The sequence below is a fragment of the Chrysoperla carnea genome, chromosome 1 (genome assembly GCF_905475395.1).
Source record: "Chrysoperla carnea chromosome 1, inChrCarn1.1, whole genome shotgun sequence".
NCBI lineage: Eukaryota > Metazoa > Arthropoda > Insecta > Neuroptera > Chrysopidae > Chrysoperla > Chrysoperla carnea.
Window position 1 is genome coordinate 130042231 of NC_058337.1, and position 22383 is coordinate 130064613.

Genomic DNA, 22383 nt, shown 5'->3' on the forward strand with positions numbered 1-22383 from the left:
AAAGAAAACCTTGGAAATTGTGTCATCAATTGTTATTATTGTAAATAATAAAATCAAGGTTGGACAATATTTTACATTACAAATTATGCATTTATTTAGTAATGCTTTGATTCAGCTGGTGTGAAACATTACTAGGTATATTAATATAATATCAGTTTTATACCTGGTGATTAAAAATGATAGTATATTTGACAGTCGCCGACTGAATAAGCTGGATTGGAGTATATAAACAAATATGAGTGATTTCCTTTTTTCCATCAATATTATTAAAATCAAGTTTTTCAATTAGACAATAGCCATAATTTTGTAGGTACAATGGACTTCTATGTTTGAAAAAGTACTTCAATATGTTGATTTTCTTGACAAAAAGCCATAAAAAACATATTTCGGCAAAATAAAAACGTTTTATTGCTATAAAATTAAATTTTAAACCCTTTTTACCCTCGCAACAACGCTGTCAGCCATTTTGGTGACGTAATATTGGTAAAAACAACAGTCGTGTATGTAATTATAATATGTATAAATAAAGTTGATGGTAAGATAATCTACAATTATTATGAAAGCCATCAACAAACTAGTAATAATTAATACATATTATTTTCATCTTGAAATTCGATCTGAAAAATTAACGATTCAAAATTTTGATAAATGATGGAACGGGATGAGACTACGAACTAATTAGAATTTCTCTCAATTAAGCTAATCATAAGAAAATATTACAAGAATTTATATTCTTATCATTTTTTTTTTAAATACAAATTTACGTAGATATTTGCGGTTTTAATTTGGAAGCACAACATGTACATATTTACGTAGATATATGCGGTGCTAGTAAAATGGAAATATTTACCGAAGACAAAGTGGTAGAAAATAAATTAAATTAACATTTTTATCAATAAACTCGATAATTTATTTAATAAAAAATGCATGGCCTTATAAAAGAGCATATTTACCGCACTTAAATTTTGAGATAATTAAACTCAACATTTACAAAAATTTCTTTTAAAAATTGGAACGATATTTTCCAATATTTTATCACTTCATGAAGATGAAATCTAAATAATAGCACATTTACACTTTTTTCCTTATCTCTCATAAATAAATATTTATAGCCAAGGAAATATAATTACAAAGCAAGATAAAGTGTTGTTAGTTTCATAATTTTTAATCAAGACGATCGAAGCTTATTCTGATCCACTCTGTAAATCCCTTCAATAAACATTAAACATATTATAATACTAAGTAAAGGTATAATTAATGATAATGAGAAAATTAAATTGATTAGTCAGACATTAAAATAAAATTAAAAAAAAATTTTTTTTCAAGCATAGATAATAACGTTTAATTTTTTTTTTTTGATTTTTTTCAGTGATACTATTGTACAAAAATCTATTTAAATATTATAATAATGGAAGCAAAAATTTCACACAGTGGATTGTTGGCACGTAGTCCTGAAGGTCATGCAGCACGTGGTATGCAAATTAAAGGAAATGAAGATCTTTGGGTGGAGATTCAAGCAAATACATTCAGGTAACTAAAAATAATATAGCATTTAGCATATTAAGTACTTTTCTTTCAAAAATGTATTATAAATTTTGACGAGCTTTCTCAAATAGGGTATTCTACTATTTTTGAAAAAAAACCTCAAAATGTTGATTTTGATAATAAAAAGCCACCAAAAATATATTTCGGACAAATACACACGCTTTCTTGCGCCAAAAACTTAAATTAAATATTAATCCTTTTTTAAACGGTCAAAAACGCGGGCATCCAATTTGATGACGTAATATCGCTATCATTATACGAAATAACACAAATAAGTTTGACAGATATATTCGTAGACATCTGATTATAATAAATATAAATACTTATTATCTATGGATATATTATACCCTGCTGTCTACACTGAACTAATTGATGGTCTATGGCTCATACCGATATGACATCACAGCAAGGCTTGCCCGCGTTTTAGGTCACGTGATATACAGTTTAAAAATTACGATTTTTAATTTTAATATTTTGAATGAAAAATGTGCTTTTTTGACTCGAAATCAGAATATTTAAGAATATTTTTACATAAATTTTAACTTTTTTCAAATTTATAATTTATTTTTGACTAACGATAATACCCTATTGTATCGGACTACGTCTATAAAACATTTTGACTTGTCACTCTTTATGTGCCGAAACAAAAAAAATATTTTAAATTTCGTGAACAAGTTCATTTAATAAATACTTTTCAAAAATTATTGTAGTTGATCAAATTAATAAATAGTTTGTTTATATTCATAACATATCAAATGCATGCGAATTAGAGTAAAATTTTATTTAATACAACAAGTGAAATTTTTATGTCTTGTTAAAACAATAAATAATAATAATAATAATAAATAAAGAATTGCTTTCTTAAATTGCGTTTGTCCTGAATTATCAATTTATTTTCATGGTGTTTGAATTTCATTAACATGTAATTGCATGATATATGCTGCTATAAATATTAAAAATTTATTTTAAGTATAGTCTATACTGTTTTTTTAATTAAATATGGATCATTAGGTCAGTAAAGAAAAAGTTTTAAAAATTTTATGTTATTCATTTTCTAAAAATATAGAATTTTGTTGGTATTTAAACAAAATAAGTACAAAAATTTTAAGAAATATTTTAGGGCTGTAGTCAGTGATTCGTTTACCAAATTTTTAAAAGCGTCGGTTCATTTTCTTTTATTAATCACAGATCGAAAAAAAAATTCGAAGCTAAGCTTTGTATCTGAACATTTATCTGTAAAACAGTATAATCCAAATGGATTCAGAGATTTGAACGCGTTGAATTATCTCACTCAAATTAGCATTTTTCCTCAGAAGATTAAAAAAAGATCCGCTAGATGGTAACACTAGGGGGGGGGGTACAAATATATCCTGCCATCTAGAGGATCTTTTTTTAATCTTCAGAGGAAAAAGGCTAATATTACTCAGGTTATTGAAATAATCATATCTAAATTTAAAATAAAAGCAATTTTTAAATTTTTTCGAAAAAATTTTTATTTTTGAAAGTAATTTGAAGACCTCAGTCCCTTTTTTGTAAAAAAAATTATAAATAATGAAAATTTAATACTACGTATAATAAAAGTTTTGTTGAATTCAGGTAAAATCAAATAATCGGTAAAATAAATTAAGTACAAAATCAAAAATATTTATTTATAGGTAATAAAAAATATTTTACAAAGCTTACATAATATTGCAGAAAATATTTTTAATACGATAATAATAAAATTGAAACCAATATTATGTAAGTATGTATACACAAAAAAATTAATCCCAACATTATGCCTCAAAATTAATTATTAAAATTAAAATTAAATCCGGATTTTTAAATTTCTTTATCTCTATTTTTTCTAGATTATCTAATATGCGAAAATGAAGATAAATAAATTTACAAATTCAAATTTAATTTTAAGCGACTAACTCGATTTTAAAATTCTCCATTAATCTCTTTGTAAAAAATAAATTAATATCGAATTTTCTTTCATGATATATTAAAATATGTAAATTTTTGTACCTTGAAAACAAATGAAAATCGAATAAGGTCTTATCAGTTTCATACTTTATTTTCCTGTGTAAAAATCATTTCTATTAGAATTGAGCTCGACCTATTCTTACTGATTTACTCTGTGTTTATTACCAATCTATATATTTAATTCGTCAATTGTCGTATTGACCTCGAACAGTAGGTATTTGATATCAATTTAAAACTATAATAATTATAACAAAAAACCAACTAATAAGTATATAATTAGACGTTCAATGACCTGATAAAGATCTTTTAATTTTCTTGATAAAATACAAAAAATTTACTGCATAAGTTCGTTGTCGTAAAAAAATAAAATAAAAAAATACAATAGTAGAAGTATTTTTTATTAGAAAAATGATTATATTTTTATTATCTGGTCATTATGATCGAATGAACATAATAAGAAGGGGATCTTTTAATTTGATAACGACTTTTTTTCCTATTCTTCAGTTCCGGTCAGTAACTTTTAGTATATAATTCTATGTTTTACGATGATATTTATAACGTATATATATGCATTTATCGTAGCTCGAATGTCTTTATCGTATAATTAATAACACATAAATTAAAAATTTAAAGAAACCTCCGACACAAAACCAGAAATGATCGATTCGCCTGTGGCATCGTAGCTACGAAACGGTTGAATTAATTTTTTTTGTCTGAATGGTAATTTGATTGAGACTCTCGGCTATGTTTCAAGAAAATCTGATCATCCGTTTGAAGATCATCACTCTTTTATTTATTTTTATCGAAGACGGAATTCTAAACTATCTCTTGAAACGTAACTAAGAAGATTCTTGTTCAAATTTCCTTTTAAACAAAAAAAAACTTTAAAACAAAATCGGTTCATCCGTTAAGGATGTCACAGTCAGACACACAGGCACGCGCTAAAGTTGTATAACAACTCTCTTTGTAAGTCGGGGGCTAGTAAATCAATAAGTAATACAAACCAGCAACTTCGGTAATTATGATTGAAAATAGTTATCGATTAGTATGGATTTTTCATAGTCAATACTTTCTGAGATGATTACAGCACCTATATCATCTAGTCTATGCAGAATTATTAAAATTTAAATATCAATAAAAATTTATGGAAGTGAAAGAAAACTAATTACACTTAGACATAAAATAAATAATATAAAATATACATATTAAGTGTTATTATTATTTGACTTCCGTATAGCAGCCATATTTAGCCTCAATCCTGTTTATGGACTACTACAATGACTGTTTACAAATAATGTATCAATAAATTAATAATAATAATACAATCATTAATTATATTTTTATTGTTTAAATAAATAAATACAAGTTGTATAAGATCTTTAGAAGCCAAATTAATATCTTCCTGATCAATCAAATATTCAAATTGCTGTCTTTATTAATCCAGAAAAGATTGTAAAAATACAATTTCTATACTTTCAATTAAGGTATTTTTATCGGAGTGAGAGAGAACGCGATATCGTAGCAAGAGGGAAAATATAGTTCTATAGCACAAATTACCAAAATTACTTTAAAAAAAAAATTAAATCCCACGATGGTCATAAGTATCACCATTTATGAACAGTAATCAGAAACTATCAAAGGTCAGAACCACTTAGTTGGTAGTTAACTGTAAAGCTTTAGTTATTATTACATATAGGTGTCGTTTTTTCGATTAAAAAAATTTTTAGTTTTCTAGGTTACGGTGTTTTATCTGTTGCTATATTCATAGCATATTGCTGACGATGCTTATGATAATGATGACGTAGCATTGCTGACGCAAATCCATTAGGTTAGGTTGGGTTATATTGGCTGACACACACTTATGCCATAGAGCCTATTGTGATACCATATATGTGTTTTACCACCTTTCCGCTGATAATTTCATCTATCAGCTCCTCAATTTCAGAGGCTTAGTGCACCTCTTTCATGTATATACCATGCACTGCTAAAGCCTATCGCAACAATTAATTAAATTAATTTTGTAGCGACGGCGGGAATCGAACCCGCTACCCTTACTTCAAAAATATCCAAAATTTGGTGACATATATATGCATGCACGCATGAACGGATATTTTTTAAAAGTTATTTTCGAATTTTCGGTTCCATTTTTCGAGGTGAATAGACAAGCTTGATATGAGGAAGTGAAAAATATCTGCATGTATACTTTCATTCATAGTATCACGTATTGTTTTTGTTCTAAATTTAAATTACTTTCGCATTCGATATCACAAATGTATATAAATGCATTTTGCTTGTTTTTTATAAGAAAAAACTAGTTTTTATTGAAAAATGTTGAAAATGACCATAACGGTGATAAATCACAACATATTTAAAATAAAAGAACTATTGAATAATAATTTGAAAAGAAAATTTATTCTTGTTGTATAATAATGTTTTTGTAATTTGAATAAGTTGAAATGGTACAACCCAAATTAGTTTTTCCGTTTGAGGATTCCAAATTTAAAAGTCTCGTTCTTACTTTTGCAATGCTATCTGAAGAATGCTATGCATTTTCTTGAGAAGGATTACTACTCAGGGCAGGTAGAATATGAATACCTATAACATATCCAAATTTCAAATTGATAAAGTAAAGGGAAATTCAATTGTAGCTTTAATCATTTTCATTTGGTAAACCGCTTTTCTTTATAAACTTTTTTTCCACCCATGAATTTAATTTAAGAGAATTCTTAAAATTATATAGTTTTGCACCTTAGAAAAAAACTATTTAAATTAAAGTTAAAACCTCAAAAAATAATTGAAAACAAAAAAATCCCGTTGTGCCCGACTAATTATGAATGTATGAGCACGGTAGTGGGGACAAAACTTAAAAAAAATGTATATTTTCAATTTTGATGGCGAATTATGTCATAACTTGATAATATCAGACGAAAAGTAAGAATAAAATTTTTCGATATCTGGAGAAATTTTCCAAATATCGAAAATTTGTTTTATAATTTAGCTTTTTATATTTCGAAAACCAAGGCAGATATCGAAAAATTTTACTCTTATTTGTCGTCTACATTCATAAAGTTATTAACAAAATTCATCATCAAAGTTGAAAATAAGGTAAAAATAATTTCAGCCCCAAATCTGAAATTACCTTGGCACTCATACTACCTTATCAATATAATAATTATCTTTTGACGTTTTGCAGAAATTGGGTTAACGAACATTTACCACAAGACCAACGTGTTCATGATCTATCGACTGACCTATGTACAGGTGTACGATTATGTATATTAGTTGAATCATTACAGGGTCGTCCAATGCGACCCTCATATAATAAACGTCCAATGAATCAACATCAATATTTGGAAAATGTAACAGCGGCATTAAATGCAATTGAAAAAGATGGTGTTAAACTTGTTAACATTGGTAAGTTAAAATAATATTTTATTTTAGTCCAGGCGCTGGATGCGTTAAAAAAGATAACAGAAATAATTCGCTTAGATTACTAGCTCGAAACGGAATCAGTTATTCTTTCCCTGAAAATAAAGAAATAATGTAAACTTTGTTATTTAACTGGAAAGTTCCCAAAATGAATTTTAGGGTAGTTGACCCGTTTTCGAAAAATTTTTTCTGGCTAGCAGTATAGTAAGTCGTATAAAGTTTGGAATGAGACGAAATAAATTAATGTAGCTACATAAAAAAAAGAAAAAAAATTGGTATTTGATAAAGTCAAAAAACTACGTGGGAAGTTTCGATTTCTGTAGCAGACTTTATGCTTACAATATTTTAAAATAGTTCATAATAGTTTCTAAACTTTGGAGAAGGTATTTTTCACTATAGATTGGAGTTGCAACCAGTGTAATTTGTTTTTCAAGTATTTGAAGGGTCCTTAAAACGACTAATAAGTATTGGGATTATAAGTATAAGGTTTGAGATTTTTACATGACAAAACTCACGCCTACACTATTTAATTTTTTTGTTGAATAATCATAAAAATAAATGATTTTTTTCTGAATTAAATGAAAAAAAATTATAGTTATGTAATTTTTTTTCTCATGCTCGTGTGTAAAAAATTGTAATAATAAATTTGTAATTATTATTATTTCAAAAAATGACGATTACAAATAAATATATATGTAATTATATTTTTGTACCTGTAATTAACCTTGAAACAATAAAAAAAAATGTTTATTAATTTTTGTTCTTAAAACAATAATAAATTTATGACATACGACATGAGAATATTTGCAAATTTCAAAAAAAAAAAATTTAATAACATCTGATTAAATTATTTTAAAATGCAACCAAAAACTTAAATAAAATATGCTTACTATAGATAAATTGCCCTAATTTTTGCCAAACCCTTTTTTGAGAGCCACATAGTATTCATTTCCATAATCTCGGCTTGCAATTACTTTATTGTCAGGTTAATTTGCAAAGTCAGGTCCTTAGATATATTTAGGTATCACCTTTATCCCTTACAAAAGTGATACCTAAACCTATTTTGAGTTTTGAGTATTTTTTCCCGATTGTTTAAAAATGACCTTTAAATAAAAATTGAAAAAAAAAGTCCGGGACTCAACATGTCATGCCCTTTTACAGTTGGGATTCATTATTGGGAAGATTTGAGGCCAACTTGATTTTTAATGGGTCTCGACTGTTAAAGTCGCTATATGTAGACTTCTGGACTTATTATTTTCTTTTCTGTTTTTATTTATATTTTTTACCTCTTAGTAGTCGCGATTTTTGATATTTTAAATGTACTTTTTATTTATTTTACACTTTGAAGTTTGAATTTACGTAAGAACCATTAAAATCGGTCCACGCGTTTGATTTTTAGAGAGGCAGAAAGGAACAAACATATATACCTAGACTGTTTAACACATTACTCTCCTTTGCGTCGCAGTCGGGTAATGTTCTTACTATTGTAGCAAGTAAGTGTTTTCTTGGTTCAAGAAAATTTTTAAGCACTCAAATACTTACTTTCTTGAATTAAGTACTGAGAACATTGACGCAAGAAATATTTAAGTACTTGTTGTAAGAACATGAATATCCAAGTAAACGTATTTATTTCAATCCAGTAATTTTTTCTTAAACGTTCATACTTAATTTTTGAGTTAATTAAAATTCTATTATGTTTTAGGTAATGTCGATATTGTAAATGGTAATCTCAAATTAATCCTCGGTTTAATATGGTCACTAATTGTCCGCTATCAAATCGGTCGATCCAAATTCCCACCACGCAAGCTAATGTTAGCATGGTTACAAGGTGTTTTACCAGAATGTGAAGTACATAATTTAACGACAGATTGGAATTCTGGTATACTATTATCAGCATTAGTAGATTATTGCCAGCCTGGCTTATTCCCACATTGGCGTTCGCTGAATAAAAATAATTCAGTGGAGAATTGTCGACGTGCTATGTCTGTGGCACAAAACGATTTGGGTATACCAGCTGTACTAGAACCAGAATATTTAGCATCTCCGTGGTTGGATGAGTTGAGTGGTATGACGTATTTATCATATTTTATGAAACCAAATTCACCAGGATTTTATGCAACGTTACGATGGGTAAATTCACGATTGAAGAAACCGATCAATGGTTTTACGGTAAGTAAATTATGCTTCAAATTTATTTTTTAAACCCAAACATCACAAATTAAAGTAGGAAGTGACTATGAAACACCGGTGTTTCGAACTTTCGAGGTCTCATACTTCTTATGCGAGGTGCTTCGAACTTTCGAGGTCTTATACTTCTTAAGAATTTGAAAAATTCTTAATTAGTAAAGATGTCGTCTATCGTCTGAACCTAGGTCAAAACAAAAAAAAAATTGACAAAATGGCATCGATATGAAATAAAAAATACGATCGAGAGATTTATAAGGAAGTTCCCACCAAATTTCGAAGAAATCCGTCAAGTAGAACTTGAGATATCATGTCAACCACCTCCAAAAATGTAGTTTCAAGAAAAGCGCGTTTTAAATTTGAGAGACAATTCCGGTAGATAAACTCGGATAATAAAATTACTCTTTTTGGATTAATCGGCGATCACAGATTACATTGAGCCTTCTTTTTCTTCATATGCAATGTTTTGCAAAGTTATTTCTGCAAACCGAGCTATTTTGCCATCTTTTGAAGCAACAGAAGCTCGAAGTACACAGTGATCATTTCGAACTTCGTTACCAGAAAATCTGCTGTATCTCTAAAAATAAGTTGAATTTTGAAATATCCGTTTGAGGACATATTCTTAAGGTTGACCCCAAAATAAGTGTCAGAACCTGCAACATTCAATTCGCTATTTATCGTTAAGAGAGACTAATGAAAAGAAAGTGCTTTTCTCCGATTAGTAGTAGCGTAAGAATTAGTAGCTTATTGGGTTTATTTGGGCCTCACCCCTTTGGTTGACAATTACCCCCAAGTTGGCAATTAAAATTTTCAATAATTAAAATAATTTTCGCGGTTTTTGGGAGTTATAAAATTAAGCACTCGGATAAAAGTATCGTTGCCTTTAATTCTTATACAAAGCATAATCTTGGATTCTTTTTTTAGACTGATTGGAATGATGGTAAAGTTTTAGCTGAAATTGTACGTTCATTAGGTGGAAATGTTCCACAACCGGACACAATGCGTACAGATCCTTCACATTGGGAAGATAATCTAAATAAGGGTATTACAGCTGGTGAACGTTTGGGTGTACGTCCAATATTAAGTGCACGCGATATGGCCGATAAAAATGTTGAACATTTAGGTGTGATGGCATATGCAGCACACTATCAATGGGTACCAGAACGACCTCCAATGCATGATCTAATTAAAGTACATTTGGATTCGACATCAGCACGTGTGGGTGAACCGGTTAGTATACTTATTATTATTATTTTATTTTATTAATCAAAAATATTATGTAAACATTTTGTCTTGTGTACTTATGTGGGTTATACAGAATGATTTTTTAAATAGTTTTTAAGAGAAAATCATAAAATGTCAAAACATGCATCGATTCATTTTTAGGGGGAATGCAAATACAAAACTTATTTTTTTAAGGGTGTATATCCAGTTGCAAGAGCAAAAAGTAACTTTTTTATGACTTTTCCTTAAGAAGTCCATCTATTTTACATAAATATAAAAAACGTATACATATAGGACAGAACATTTCTTCACTTTTAAGATCCCGTTGTTCGGTTTCAAAAATTTGATATGGTACCATATCTCTGGTTTGGATTTTTTTAAATGAAAAAATCCAAAAAAATTCTTTAGTTAATAGATGAATACAGGTATTAATCGAATAAATAGTCAAAATTATGAATTTTGACAAATGGCAACATCCACAAAAAAAATAATTATTCAATAAATTTTCAACTTCGAATTGGTCTAAAATATTGAAATAATTTCAGAAATCTTATTCCTTCCATTAAAATCTGAGCAAAACATCTAAAGAGATTGTGTAAAAATTCGAAACCGATCGGTCGAGCCGTTTCTTAGAAATCTTGCTCGCCGACTTTGAAAATGCTGATTAATTAATTTTTTTTTTTTATGCGTTTATCTTCGAGAATATTTATCGGATCAACTTAGAATTTTCAGAGAATATACTTAAAAAATTGATTCTTTGAAAATTCTAACTGGATATTACCCCTTAAGGTTGTTAAGAAAAGCAATGGGGGTTTGTCCCTCCCACTCTGTTCCATGCAAAATGTATAGAACAAAGTATCTGCTGCCAAATTTAAGTAAACACATTTTTCCATTTTAAATTGATGAAAACATAATTTTTTGCTTTTTTTTTTTTATTAAAACAATATTTTTTAGTTATGAGATTCTATATTTCATTATTTTAAATAAAAATTTAAAAAAATAACAGAGATAAAATTATTTTTTAATACAACGATTACGTCATGCTTTTATTTCTAAGTGCTTTTTCGTTCGATTAATTTATTAATTGATTTGAGTAATTATCAAGAAAATTAGACCTTAAATCGAAATTTGATAAACAAAATTTTCGTTCATCTTTACAAGCTTACTAGCTTCATATTCCATTGCTTCCCTGGGTTAAAAAGTAACAACCACCGCTCTATAGCCTCCAGCTCTCTTGATCTCACTTATCCCCCTTCCATAACACTCGAAGGGATTGTTTTACACAGCATAAATATACGCGCAGCTTTCAATTTTTTTAACTTCATGCTAAGAAAATAGGGAAGTTATTGTTTTCACCCCGTTTTGCCAAAATTGAGTTTTCATCAGATCTCGACGTTTTAAGATGTCAGGAAGCTTCCCTGACTACTTCCGCGAGGGTGTCTGTATGGCTGTATGTATGTATGAGTGTGTGTGTGTGTGTGTGTGTGTGTGTATGTGTGTGTGTGTGTGTATGTGTGTGTGTGGATGTATGTAAACCTCTCATAACTTTTGAACGGCTTGTCCGATTTGATCGCGGTTGGTGCCATTCGAAAGGGATTGAACAAACTTAGATTTGGACCGATTCGAACAGATAGATTTCGAGAAATCTCAAAAAAACTGCAAAAAAAAATTTTTTTTAAGTGGTTTTTTTTCAATAACTTTTAAACGGCTGTATCGATAAACCGACCAAAAACTAATCAGTCCGGTCAAAATCGGTTGATTCGTTCGTGAGTTATCGTTGACGAAAGAAAACCCAAAAAAGCGTTTTTTCGGAATAACATCAAAAGTTTTTGTTCTATCAATTAAAACTTAAAAATTCTTCATGAAGCTTCAAAAACTGCGTCGAATGTCACCAACCGCGTGAAAATCGGTTTATTCATTCTAAAGTTATCGCGATTTGAAAATTTAAAAAATAGTGTTTTATCAAACGTCTATGAAATTTTTGAGCTAGAAGCTCAAAAGCATCGAACATCTTCATTTTTGAGCTCAGAGAACTACCGATAGATTTCAAAAACTAATCAGCTCTCAACGTGTAAAAACTACATCGATCGCCACCAAGTCGGTCGTAATCGGTTTGTTTGTTCGTATTATACCGTTGTCGAAAAAAAGCGATAAAAATGATTTTTATAAATTAATCAGATTTAATCAGTAAAAAATTTAATCAGATTTTAGTCTAAGATCACATCTAATTACAATAAAATGCGAGTGGATATAACATCAGAAGAGATAAAATTTTTTACACGTTATGAGTCAATACTTAGCGGGAAGTTACAGGGATGACCTGCAGGGTCAACCGTTTTCCAAATTTTTTAAAGTGTAAAATAGACATAATTTATTGAGTATATCTGAAAAGATGGCCATGAATTTATTTAAATTCATTTATTATTAAAAATTTTTACAGAAATCTTAAATATATGGTTCAAAATTATGATCATAGATGGTAAATATAAAAAATATAGGGATACATATAAAATATATAATGAAAGTAATTGGTTCGGATTGGTTAGAATGATTTAAACAACCCGTTAAATTATGGATAGAAGCAAGTCTAGCCAGTATATAATCGCGATTTTAAAAAAAATAATTCAGAACTCTCAAATGTGACATATCTTGTTGGATATCTTCTTTAAAGTAACTCCTTATATACAAATATCACGCCAGGATCACTTAATAAGAAACTCGTATCTCAGTGGTAATGTGATTTCTTCTATAGTACATTTTCAGAAAACTTAGCCATACTACAAAAAACAGAAATAAAATTAAAATAAACGAGACTTAATGGTTCATATATTTTTATATTAATTTTTTTTAGACTGTTAACTAAAAACTGAAATTTTTGTTGAAGTTGTATTATTTCTAATTTTAAAGAGATCAGATCATAATTGTTGCTTATAAGTTTTACTTTTGCTTGAAGTAATTTCAATTCCAAAAATATAATGTCGAGATGTAATGTCATTAATCTATCACCTATAATTTGTTCGTCATTTACTAATAAGTAATACATTTGTACCAAATAATGTTTATATATATTTATGAGTATCGATGGCCGTTCGATTAGAGTCTTTTTATTTATTTTACATATTAAAATAAAAACTTTAAATATATAATTAATATCGTTTGCACTCTTTAAAAAAAAATCAATTAATTCCATTGATTGGTTAAATCTTCCCCAATAAATATAAATATCAACTAAATGCTCAAATATCATATAGTATGATTTTGTGTCTAAGCCATTTAATAACTGGTTTTGTAAATGAATGTGTTTTTGTATACAAATTTCTTTTGAATATTTATCTTCTTCCAGTTTCGCAATAATTTCATTTCGATCAGGTACCTTCATATCATTATTCTTTATTTTTTCGATTTGCCTATTTATAATTTCCACAACTTTTTTATAAAAAAATATGGCTTTAGGTAATGATTCATGATCTATAATTCCATTTGTCCAATTTATAATTGTTTTCCTTTGATAGCAAGTAGCAACGACATCATAGGTCTTACAAAATAATCGAAGCAATTCTAAATCATTCGAATATTTTGTATGACTTAAATATTCAAGTTTTTGTTGTTCAAAACATTCTAATGATTTACAATAATTTTCGAACGCATATTTATCACATAGTTTACTTTTTAAATGACAACACAAAATATATTTCTCGGCAAGATAAAAATATAAAAAGCTTAGAGTCATTTTAAAATCTACGTACATATCAGATAAAATTAAATGATTGTCATTACTAAATGGTTTTAAAATTTCTAATCCTTGTTTCCAATATTTTATACGTTTTTCAATTTTTATACTTGGTATAATATTATTTATAACTGATTCTTTATAAATATTAGCTAAATGAAGCGTACATTTGTATTTGTGATCTTTAGAAGAAATATCAACTTTATTAAAATAATAATGTGCTTTTTTTACGATTTCCTTCAATTCATTTTCAGAACACTTTAATTTAACCATATTAAAAAAAATACCAATTAAATTTACATAAATACAATGTAATGATGGATGTAATATATCCGAATTAATTATTTTTAAATTATTAATAAAAGTATTTAATTTTTCTTCAAGTTCTTGTATTTGCAATTTCAAAAATATTATATCACAATTTTTGCCAAGTAATATTAAATTAAAAAGAATTAAACATGTTTCTCTATGAAGGATACTTAAATAATTTTTCATATATCCATCACCAAATTTTTCTCTTAATTCTCTTTTATCATTTTCGAATATTTGATTCATTTTTAACCCAATCAATTTATGTTTATTTAAGAATTTTATTGGATCTTCAATTGGTTGTGTTGTTAATATGTATTGTTGTAAATGTAAAAAATCAAATTTTGCAATCGAATCGTTTGAATCGTTTAAAGCAGACTCAATTAATTCTTCTACTTCTTTGTATTTCTTTAATAAAACATAAACTGTGAACAAATGATGTTGACTATTTGAATCACTTGATAATTTTAAAAATCTTTCACATTGCTTTACAATTTGTTCATAATTATTGTCTTGTAGATGATAATAATAACAATAAGATACGATTATTCCACATATGCCAACCACAAAAGTAAAATAATCTGGACTTAAATCATTTGGGTCTTTTATTAATTCCATTTTTTCATAAATTGGTTTGATTAGTTCGTAAGCTTTAGCGTATTCCTCTATTTGAATATAAAAATTGGCTAATAGTTGTATAAAACTAAAATACTTCTCATTTATGTTTAATATTGAAGATGTTTGCATCAATTCTTCCATTTGTGATAAATAATATTCTTTTGTATTAATTTTTTCAAAATATTTGATACCCTGTTTTATATATTTAATGCCTTCATGGTACATTTTCAGAGTACCAAAACATAATCCTAATTTATAGCATCTTAGAATAGATTCAGTTATGTCTTTATCAACTGAATATTGTAGTTCATATATTTGAGATATACTTTTAAATTGTTTCTCTGCAGGTAAAATATTGTCCTCAATTTGTTTTTGTAAAGATTTTCTGTTTAAAGAAAATATATCATGTGCTAATTCACCAGATCTGATTTTTTTTGATGAAATGCCAGCTTCATAACTAACTTGTGTTGGAATCGGTGAAATAAATTCTTCGACCTTTATTAATTTACTATAATAGATATCCTCCGATTCTCTAACATATTGCCCTAGTAACGTGACGATATGATCCATAATATATTCGTCTTTTTTACTTTTAAATTTTCGTTGTTCGATTTCTTTTAAATAACTTAATTCGAAAAAAATTTTATCCGAAAGACACTTAAGTCTCAAACGTGATTTTATTAGTTCTTTGATATTATTTTCTTCATTAACTTCAATTTTTTTAATACATTTTATTTTCTCGCGTTCTTTTTTCAATTTATTAGAAAGGTCGTTTATTAATTCCTTGCCTATTAATAGAGTTTCTGGATACGATTTAACCTTTGCAACTAATTCAACAAAACGCTCATTGTTCTCATCGATTAGTTTAATATATTGAACAACTTCTGGAGAATAAAAATATTGGTTCTCAATTATATTATCTTGGTAACAAGGATTGATTTCTGCAATACATTTTTGAAAGTTTTCTCGATAATGGTTGCCTAACTCTTCGATTATTTTCTTTCTGATATCTTGATAATCTAAATTTAACTTATTTAATGATTCGCCAGGTTTTGGTAATTTATTAAAAGCATCAGCAGCAAGAATTACTATGTTTATTAATTTATTATATAATTTTGTAGGTTCTTTAATAAAATTCCAATTAAAATTGCTAGAGCTTTCAACTAATTTCTTAGGTTTTATTTTAATAATTGCATTTAATTTTTTTGTATTCGTTGTTAATGATTTTGCAGTTTTCCAATCGTTCAAATTTAATGAAAACGTATTATTTTCTTTGTTAATATAAATAATTTTTAATATATCTATTTTTATTTTTAAAATGAGATTTTCCATGTCTTCTTTATTTTCTTTAAAATGTTGCACTGGTTTATGGAGATGAATAAACAAATCTCTGGTATTATTTAAACATTTTAATGCACTACATAAGTCAGGTTTTGCTTGAATAGTTTCATCTTCAATAATTTCATGGAACAGTTCTCCAATGATTATAAATATTCTTGCTAAGTAATATAAATCATCATTCTCAGTTAAATCAATTTTGTCAAATGAATTAAGCTCTTCAGTAATTTTTCTAAGAGCAATTTTTTGGTATCTTTGATTGGAGAATTTTATAAGATACAATATTTGATGTTTGTTTGGATTGTAATGTAATTTTAATATTCTCATCTGTTTTTCTAATTCATCGGATGGAAATTGATTTTCTTCACTTAAGATATGAGCAATTATACTTTGTAAATTCAATAAATTATTAGTAATCTGTTGTTTTTCGAAATCGTTGAACATTGAATCATATTCCTGTTCACTTACTACTGATAATGTGTGGTTAAATTGATGTAACTTTTTAAAATGAATACCACTATTATTAATTCTGATTTGAGTTTCGTTAGTTCTTTGAATGAATCCGTATTTATTTCGAATACATTCATTGTCTTTGTTGTTAAATGATATCTCTCCAGCTAATTTTCCTATTTCAATTAGTGTGTTTATTATTGTGTTAGAATTTATTGCATTTGCAGTTTTTAATTCATTTATGATTTTAAATATTTCAATTAACTTTTGGATATCATTTTGTTTTCTTTTAATTTTGAGATCATCCATTTTTATTTACCACAAATCAAGATTTAATTTTCTAAACGAAAGAAAAAATTTAATGTACAATGACAATCAAAAAATGATTAAAAATTAATAATTATTTAGAAAAGTGCTTTTTTTGATGAATATATCCATCTACGTTCTTATAAAACAACGATGACCCGAGTCGTAGAACTCCCGAAACAACCATAGTCATTTTACAGGTTTTAATAAATAAAGAATTTGGAACTAAATTACTAAACAAGTGAAATTTACAAAATTTAAAAAATCCAGACAAATTTTTCGAGTACGGAACCCCAAACTCTCACTTGAAACATATATAAGAACACTCTCCATTAAATTACCTTTTTCCTTAAAGCATTTTGAAGATCGTCGCCAATTTTTTAGTTTTTTTCGGGTACGGAACTCTAAGGTCGCACTTGAAACATAGCGAAAGACACTCTCTAAAAAATCAAAATCGGTTCATCCGTTTAGGCACTACGATGCCACAGACAGACAGACAGACAGACACGCACACTAATAAGACCAATGTTAATTATGCCTACATTTGAAGTCATTTATTTATTTTAATAATCGGGTAAAGCCACCCCCCCTAAAAGTTTTCAGAATTGATTTAGACTTAGTCCAATTTCATATAATAAAAAATCAAGCCTTTTATCCAAAATTGCCCTGGCGCTCGTACGTCCTTAAGAAATTTTATAATAAAATTTTTTTTTAAGTTCTACATTATTTGAAATAGCCAAGTCTGATTAGCTAATGAACTACACCCTTCAACTACGATTTAAGACTTCATTATTAATGGACATCAAAAATTTCAAAAAATAAGAAAATTTGTTAAACTTACCGTAATATTTAATATTTTGGAGAGAATCGAAACAGTTAATAAAGCAGTAAACTTAAAAATAATAATATTTTAATTAGACAACATAGCTTATCAAAATTTTTAAATAGAATAATATATAAAAAAAAAAAAATTATTCAGTAGAGGGTTTTATTTTTCTAAATGGTTTTTCCAATTTCCTGCTATTAACCGCATTGACATAATTTTTAATTTAATTCCGGTATCCTATCGCGCTAGGCGTTAGTCACTTGAAAGAATGGAATAAAATTAATGAATTATTAATTATTTTCTAATTGAATATAGAAAATTTAAAAAATTTCAAATTATTTAAAACATAAATATTTAAAGCTACCCATTTTGAGAGGATTATTTTACAGTCACTACATATTATAAAACAAAGTAGCTTTTTCTGTCCCTATGTCCCTATGTCCCTATGTCCCTTTGTACGCTTAAATCTTTGAAACTACGCAAAGGATTTTGATGCGGTTTTTTTTAATAGATAGAGTGATTCAAGAGGAAGGTTTTTATGTATAATACATCCATATTATAGTAGAGTAAGGGGTTGAAATAGGGGTTGAAAGGGATATGCTTCAGAAACTAAAAAAGTTGTGCATCAATTAAGATAAAATATTGACACGATATACAACCAGCTTCAAAGATCTATTGTTTTTATCTACTTTTAACCTTCGGAGGGTAGAAAGGTGTAGCGAGAAAGTGGGAAGGACCTATCGAATATTTACAAATATACCTAAGTGTGGTATCAAATAAAAGAGCATGACGTGTACATTACAAAACTGTTATCCCACGCAAGGAAATGTGGAGGGAGGGGTGCAAGGGGGGATGTTGCCCAGCAAAGCGGGTAGTTCACAGCTAGTAAATAATAAAAAAGATATTGAAATCTGTTTTTGTAGAATTATATATATATATATATATATATATATATATATATATATATATATATCAGGAATCTCGTAAACATCTCCAACAATTTTCATGAAATTGAAAATGCAGGTGGTTTTTGGGGCGAAAAATTGATCTAGATAGGCTTTATTTTTAGAAAACGTAATTATATCTGGGTTTTTAGGAAAAAATGAAAATTTAGGCTATGTCAGTTTTGTTGATTGTAGCTGGTGTGATATATGTATATCGAAATAAAATTCATTACCGGAACATTCAAATTGGTATTTGTTCTTATATTAGTGATAAAATTTGTTTCTTTTTAACTCAAAAAATACCGAGCAAAGCTCGGTCATCCAGGTACTGTATCTTTAAAGATGAATGAGCATGACAACAATGTTCGATTCAAATGTTCGACTCAAAACTTTTTACTCAAACTAGACTTTTACTCAAAGAATATGTGGTAAAATTTTCAGCTTGGCAAATTACTTTTGCCTTATTTTCAACTTGGATGATGAATTTAATTATAACTTTATGAATGTAGACTGCCTTGTTTTTCGAAATATCGAAAGTTGAATTATTATAGAAAATTTTCAATATTCAATATTTTGAAAATTATGCCGGGAAATACACAATAAAAATACACAAGCAATTTTTTTATTTGTTTACTTGAAATTACTTGATCATAATGTTTTTTAAATTAATTTTTTTCAATTTGATTCAATTATATTAAAAATTAATTATTTTCAATTATAGATGAGCTACGCTGTAAAATTATTAGATAATAATCTATCATATAGTTCGCTACGTATTGAAATCAAATCACCAGATAACCGTAATCATATATGTCAACATAATCGTGGCCATGGTGAATATACACCATTAAAAATTGGAATGCATGAAATTGTTTTATATTATGATAATGAATTGATACCAACATCATATTTCTTCCGTGTCTTACCACCATTGGTTGAAGTTGCACCACCTGGAATGGCACCATGCGCTTTAGGTTCACTTGTACAAGTGTTGGTGAATGCGACAGGTAAATATGTTCATAAATATGTTTGCAGGGTTTGATAAAAGTCTTAAATAGACGAGCAGTTTTACTTTTGGTCTTTCATTCCAAAATAAAACATATTGGAAATTTTTATAAACCAAGTAGTTTAGTAACCTACTTAGTTTGGGTCTTAATTTTCAAATTTGTGATGAAAATTAACCTAACTCTAATAGTTTTCAAGAATTTTGAGTCCTGGTCCCGGAATTAAGTATATAAGTGATAGCTAGCGTAAAACTGACATCACAGCTGAAGTGACATCACCCATAATTAGTGAATTTCAAAAAAAATTTCAATAAGATCGGATCAAATTTGCCTGTGTTATCAAAAAAAAGAGTGTGTGTACTTATGTACACGCGTTAGAAGTTATACTTCTTTCATTCAAAATTAATTATTCATATGAATACTATATTTCACAACCATCGACTTGAACTGGCTCAGGGATATAAGTACTATGTAGTGTATAGTATGAACACTCAGTACTGTAACTATATTCAGTGTTGAAAATATATTTTTTTATTATTTCAATTCTGTGGCTAACTTCATCATGGTGTTCGTGCGCGCGCAGCTCACAAATTCACTCTCATCCAAACGCGCCAAAAGAAGTATAACTTCAAAAATTGAATTTTTAACTTTGTGACGTCATCAGAATCAAAATTAACCTAGCTCTAATAGGTTTCAATCATGTGGAGACCTGTTCCCGGAATGAAGCACATAAGTGATAGCTAGCGAAAAATTGGCATCACAGCTGAAAAGAATAACTCAAAATTAGTGGGTTTAAAAAAAATTCCAATAAGATCGGATCAAATTTGCCTGTGTTATCAAAAAAATCGAATTTTTTAACTTTATGACGTCATCAGAATCCAAAAAATTTAATTTTGCTCTATCACATCCGAATTTATCCAATTTTGATAAACCAAGTATGTTATCCTACTAAATTTGGGTCATACTTTTCAAATTTGTGATGAAAATTAACCTAGCTCTAATAGGTTTCAAGAATGTGGAGACCTGGTCCCGGAATTAAGCACATAAGTGATAGCTAGCGAAAAATTTACATCACAACTGAAAAGAATTACCCAAAATTAGTGGGTTTCAAAAAAAATTCCAATAAGATCGGATCAAATTTGCCTGTGTTATTAAAAAAATTGAATTTTTTAACTTTATGACGTCATCAGAATCCACAAAATTTAATTTTGCTTTATCACATCCGAATTTTATCCAATTTTGATAAACCAAGTTTGTAATCCTACTAAATTTGGGCCATACTTTTCAAACCCGAATAGTAATTTTTTTTCAAATGCTTTATAAGTAGAGCTTAATTTGGTAAAAATTGCACAGAAATAGCCTCCCTTGAGTATCTAATAGATCGAAGAAGTATTTTGAATCTTTGTTTGAGTTGTTTTATCGAGGTCAACATTTAAAAAAACAAAGTACATTTTTAAAGCACAAAGTTTAATTTCATTATTTCGATCTTTTAATTCGGATTTAAAATATTTATATTTATTTTAAATTTTAGAAAACACACTTTCAAGTTCAAAAAGTTGGCCTCTATAAAACAACTCAAGTATATGTAGATGAAAAAGTACCAAGCTGGAATACTAGTACTTACTTGATAAGCAAATAAATTGAAAGGTTTAATTAGATATATCAAAAACGATAAACATGTTATGTTTTCTGCACAGGTGCACCCAAGAAAGAAGATATTCTAGTAACCGCATATAGCCCACACAATCGACCATTAAAATGTCCATTACAAACCATCGACGGTACAAATAGTGCAACATTTAAACCAGACGAAGCTGGTGAATGGCGTATTGAAATCACATACCAAGGAAAACATATACAAGGTGGTCCATTCACATGTCAAGTCTTCGATACACGTGGTGTTTATGTATCAGGATTTGAAGGTGCTTTACCATTATTACCACATGTATTAGAAGTGGATACCACTGCGGCAGGTGTAGTTGGTGAAGTTTATGCTGATGTGGTGCATGATAAACGATCGACTCATGTTCGAGTGGAAAAAGTTGATGATCATCATTATAAGTTACATTTTACACCGAAACATAATGGAAAACATAGGGTAAGTAACATTTTCATGAACAAGTTCGTATTTTTGACGGCGGGCTTAATATTCCAGGTAAAATATCATTAAATCATAGTATCCCCGAACATGACATTTGGGAATCTGGAGGTCATATGTCAGAATATCCATTGAATAATTTGAAGAATGATTATCATTTGGGGAGGGGGGGGGTTTTGATTAACTGACTAATCCTTCAACGGCATTGTCTGTCTAATCTTTTCAATTCGTTAGTGCAAAACGCAAAGTTTATACAACACGAAAGGGTGTGAAAAGCGGTAGATGTCAGAGATATAGTCTATCGTTTCTCGATACCATCGTGAAACTCGGATGTTTGTGGCAGGTTTTTCTCCACTTTTCAGTCATTGGTAGGCTTTGTTAGGTTAGGTAAGAGGGGTTGTCGTGGGGTG

General features: G+C 28.2%; 1 protein-coding gene across 2 annotated transcripts in view; it reads left to right on the forward strand.

The window, feature by feature from the left end:
* The first annotated feature begins 1373 nt into the window (after positions 1–1373).
* LOC123297333 (filamin-A) overlaps positions 1374–22383 on the forward strand; it is a 46296-nt gene continuing 25286 nt past the window's right edge. For both annotated transcript variants that reach the window (XM_044878952.1, XM_044878960.1), the window contains exons 1-6: positions 1374–1530; positions 6707–6927; positions 8645–9111; positions 10051–10356; positions 19593–19878; positions 21573–21973. In XM_044878952.1, the coding sequence (XP_044734887.1) occupies positions 1409–1530; positions 6707–6927; positions 8645–9111; positions 10051–10356; positions 19593–19878; positions 21573–21973 (1803 nt within the window). In that variant the 5' untranslated portion in view covers positions 1374–1408. The remainder of the gene's footprint in view (positions 1531–6706; positions 6928–8644; positions 9112–10050; positions 10357–19592; positions 19879–21572; positions 21974–22383) is intronic.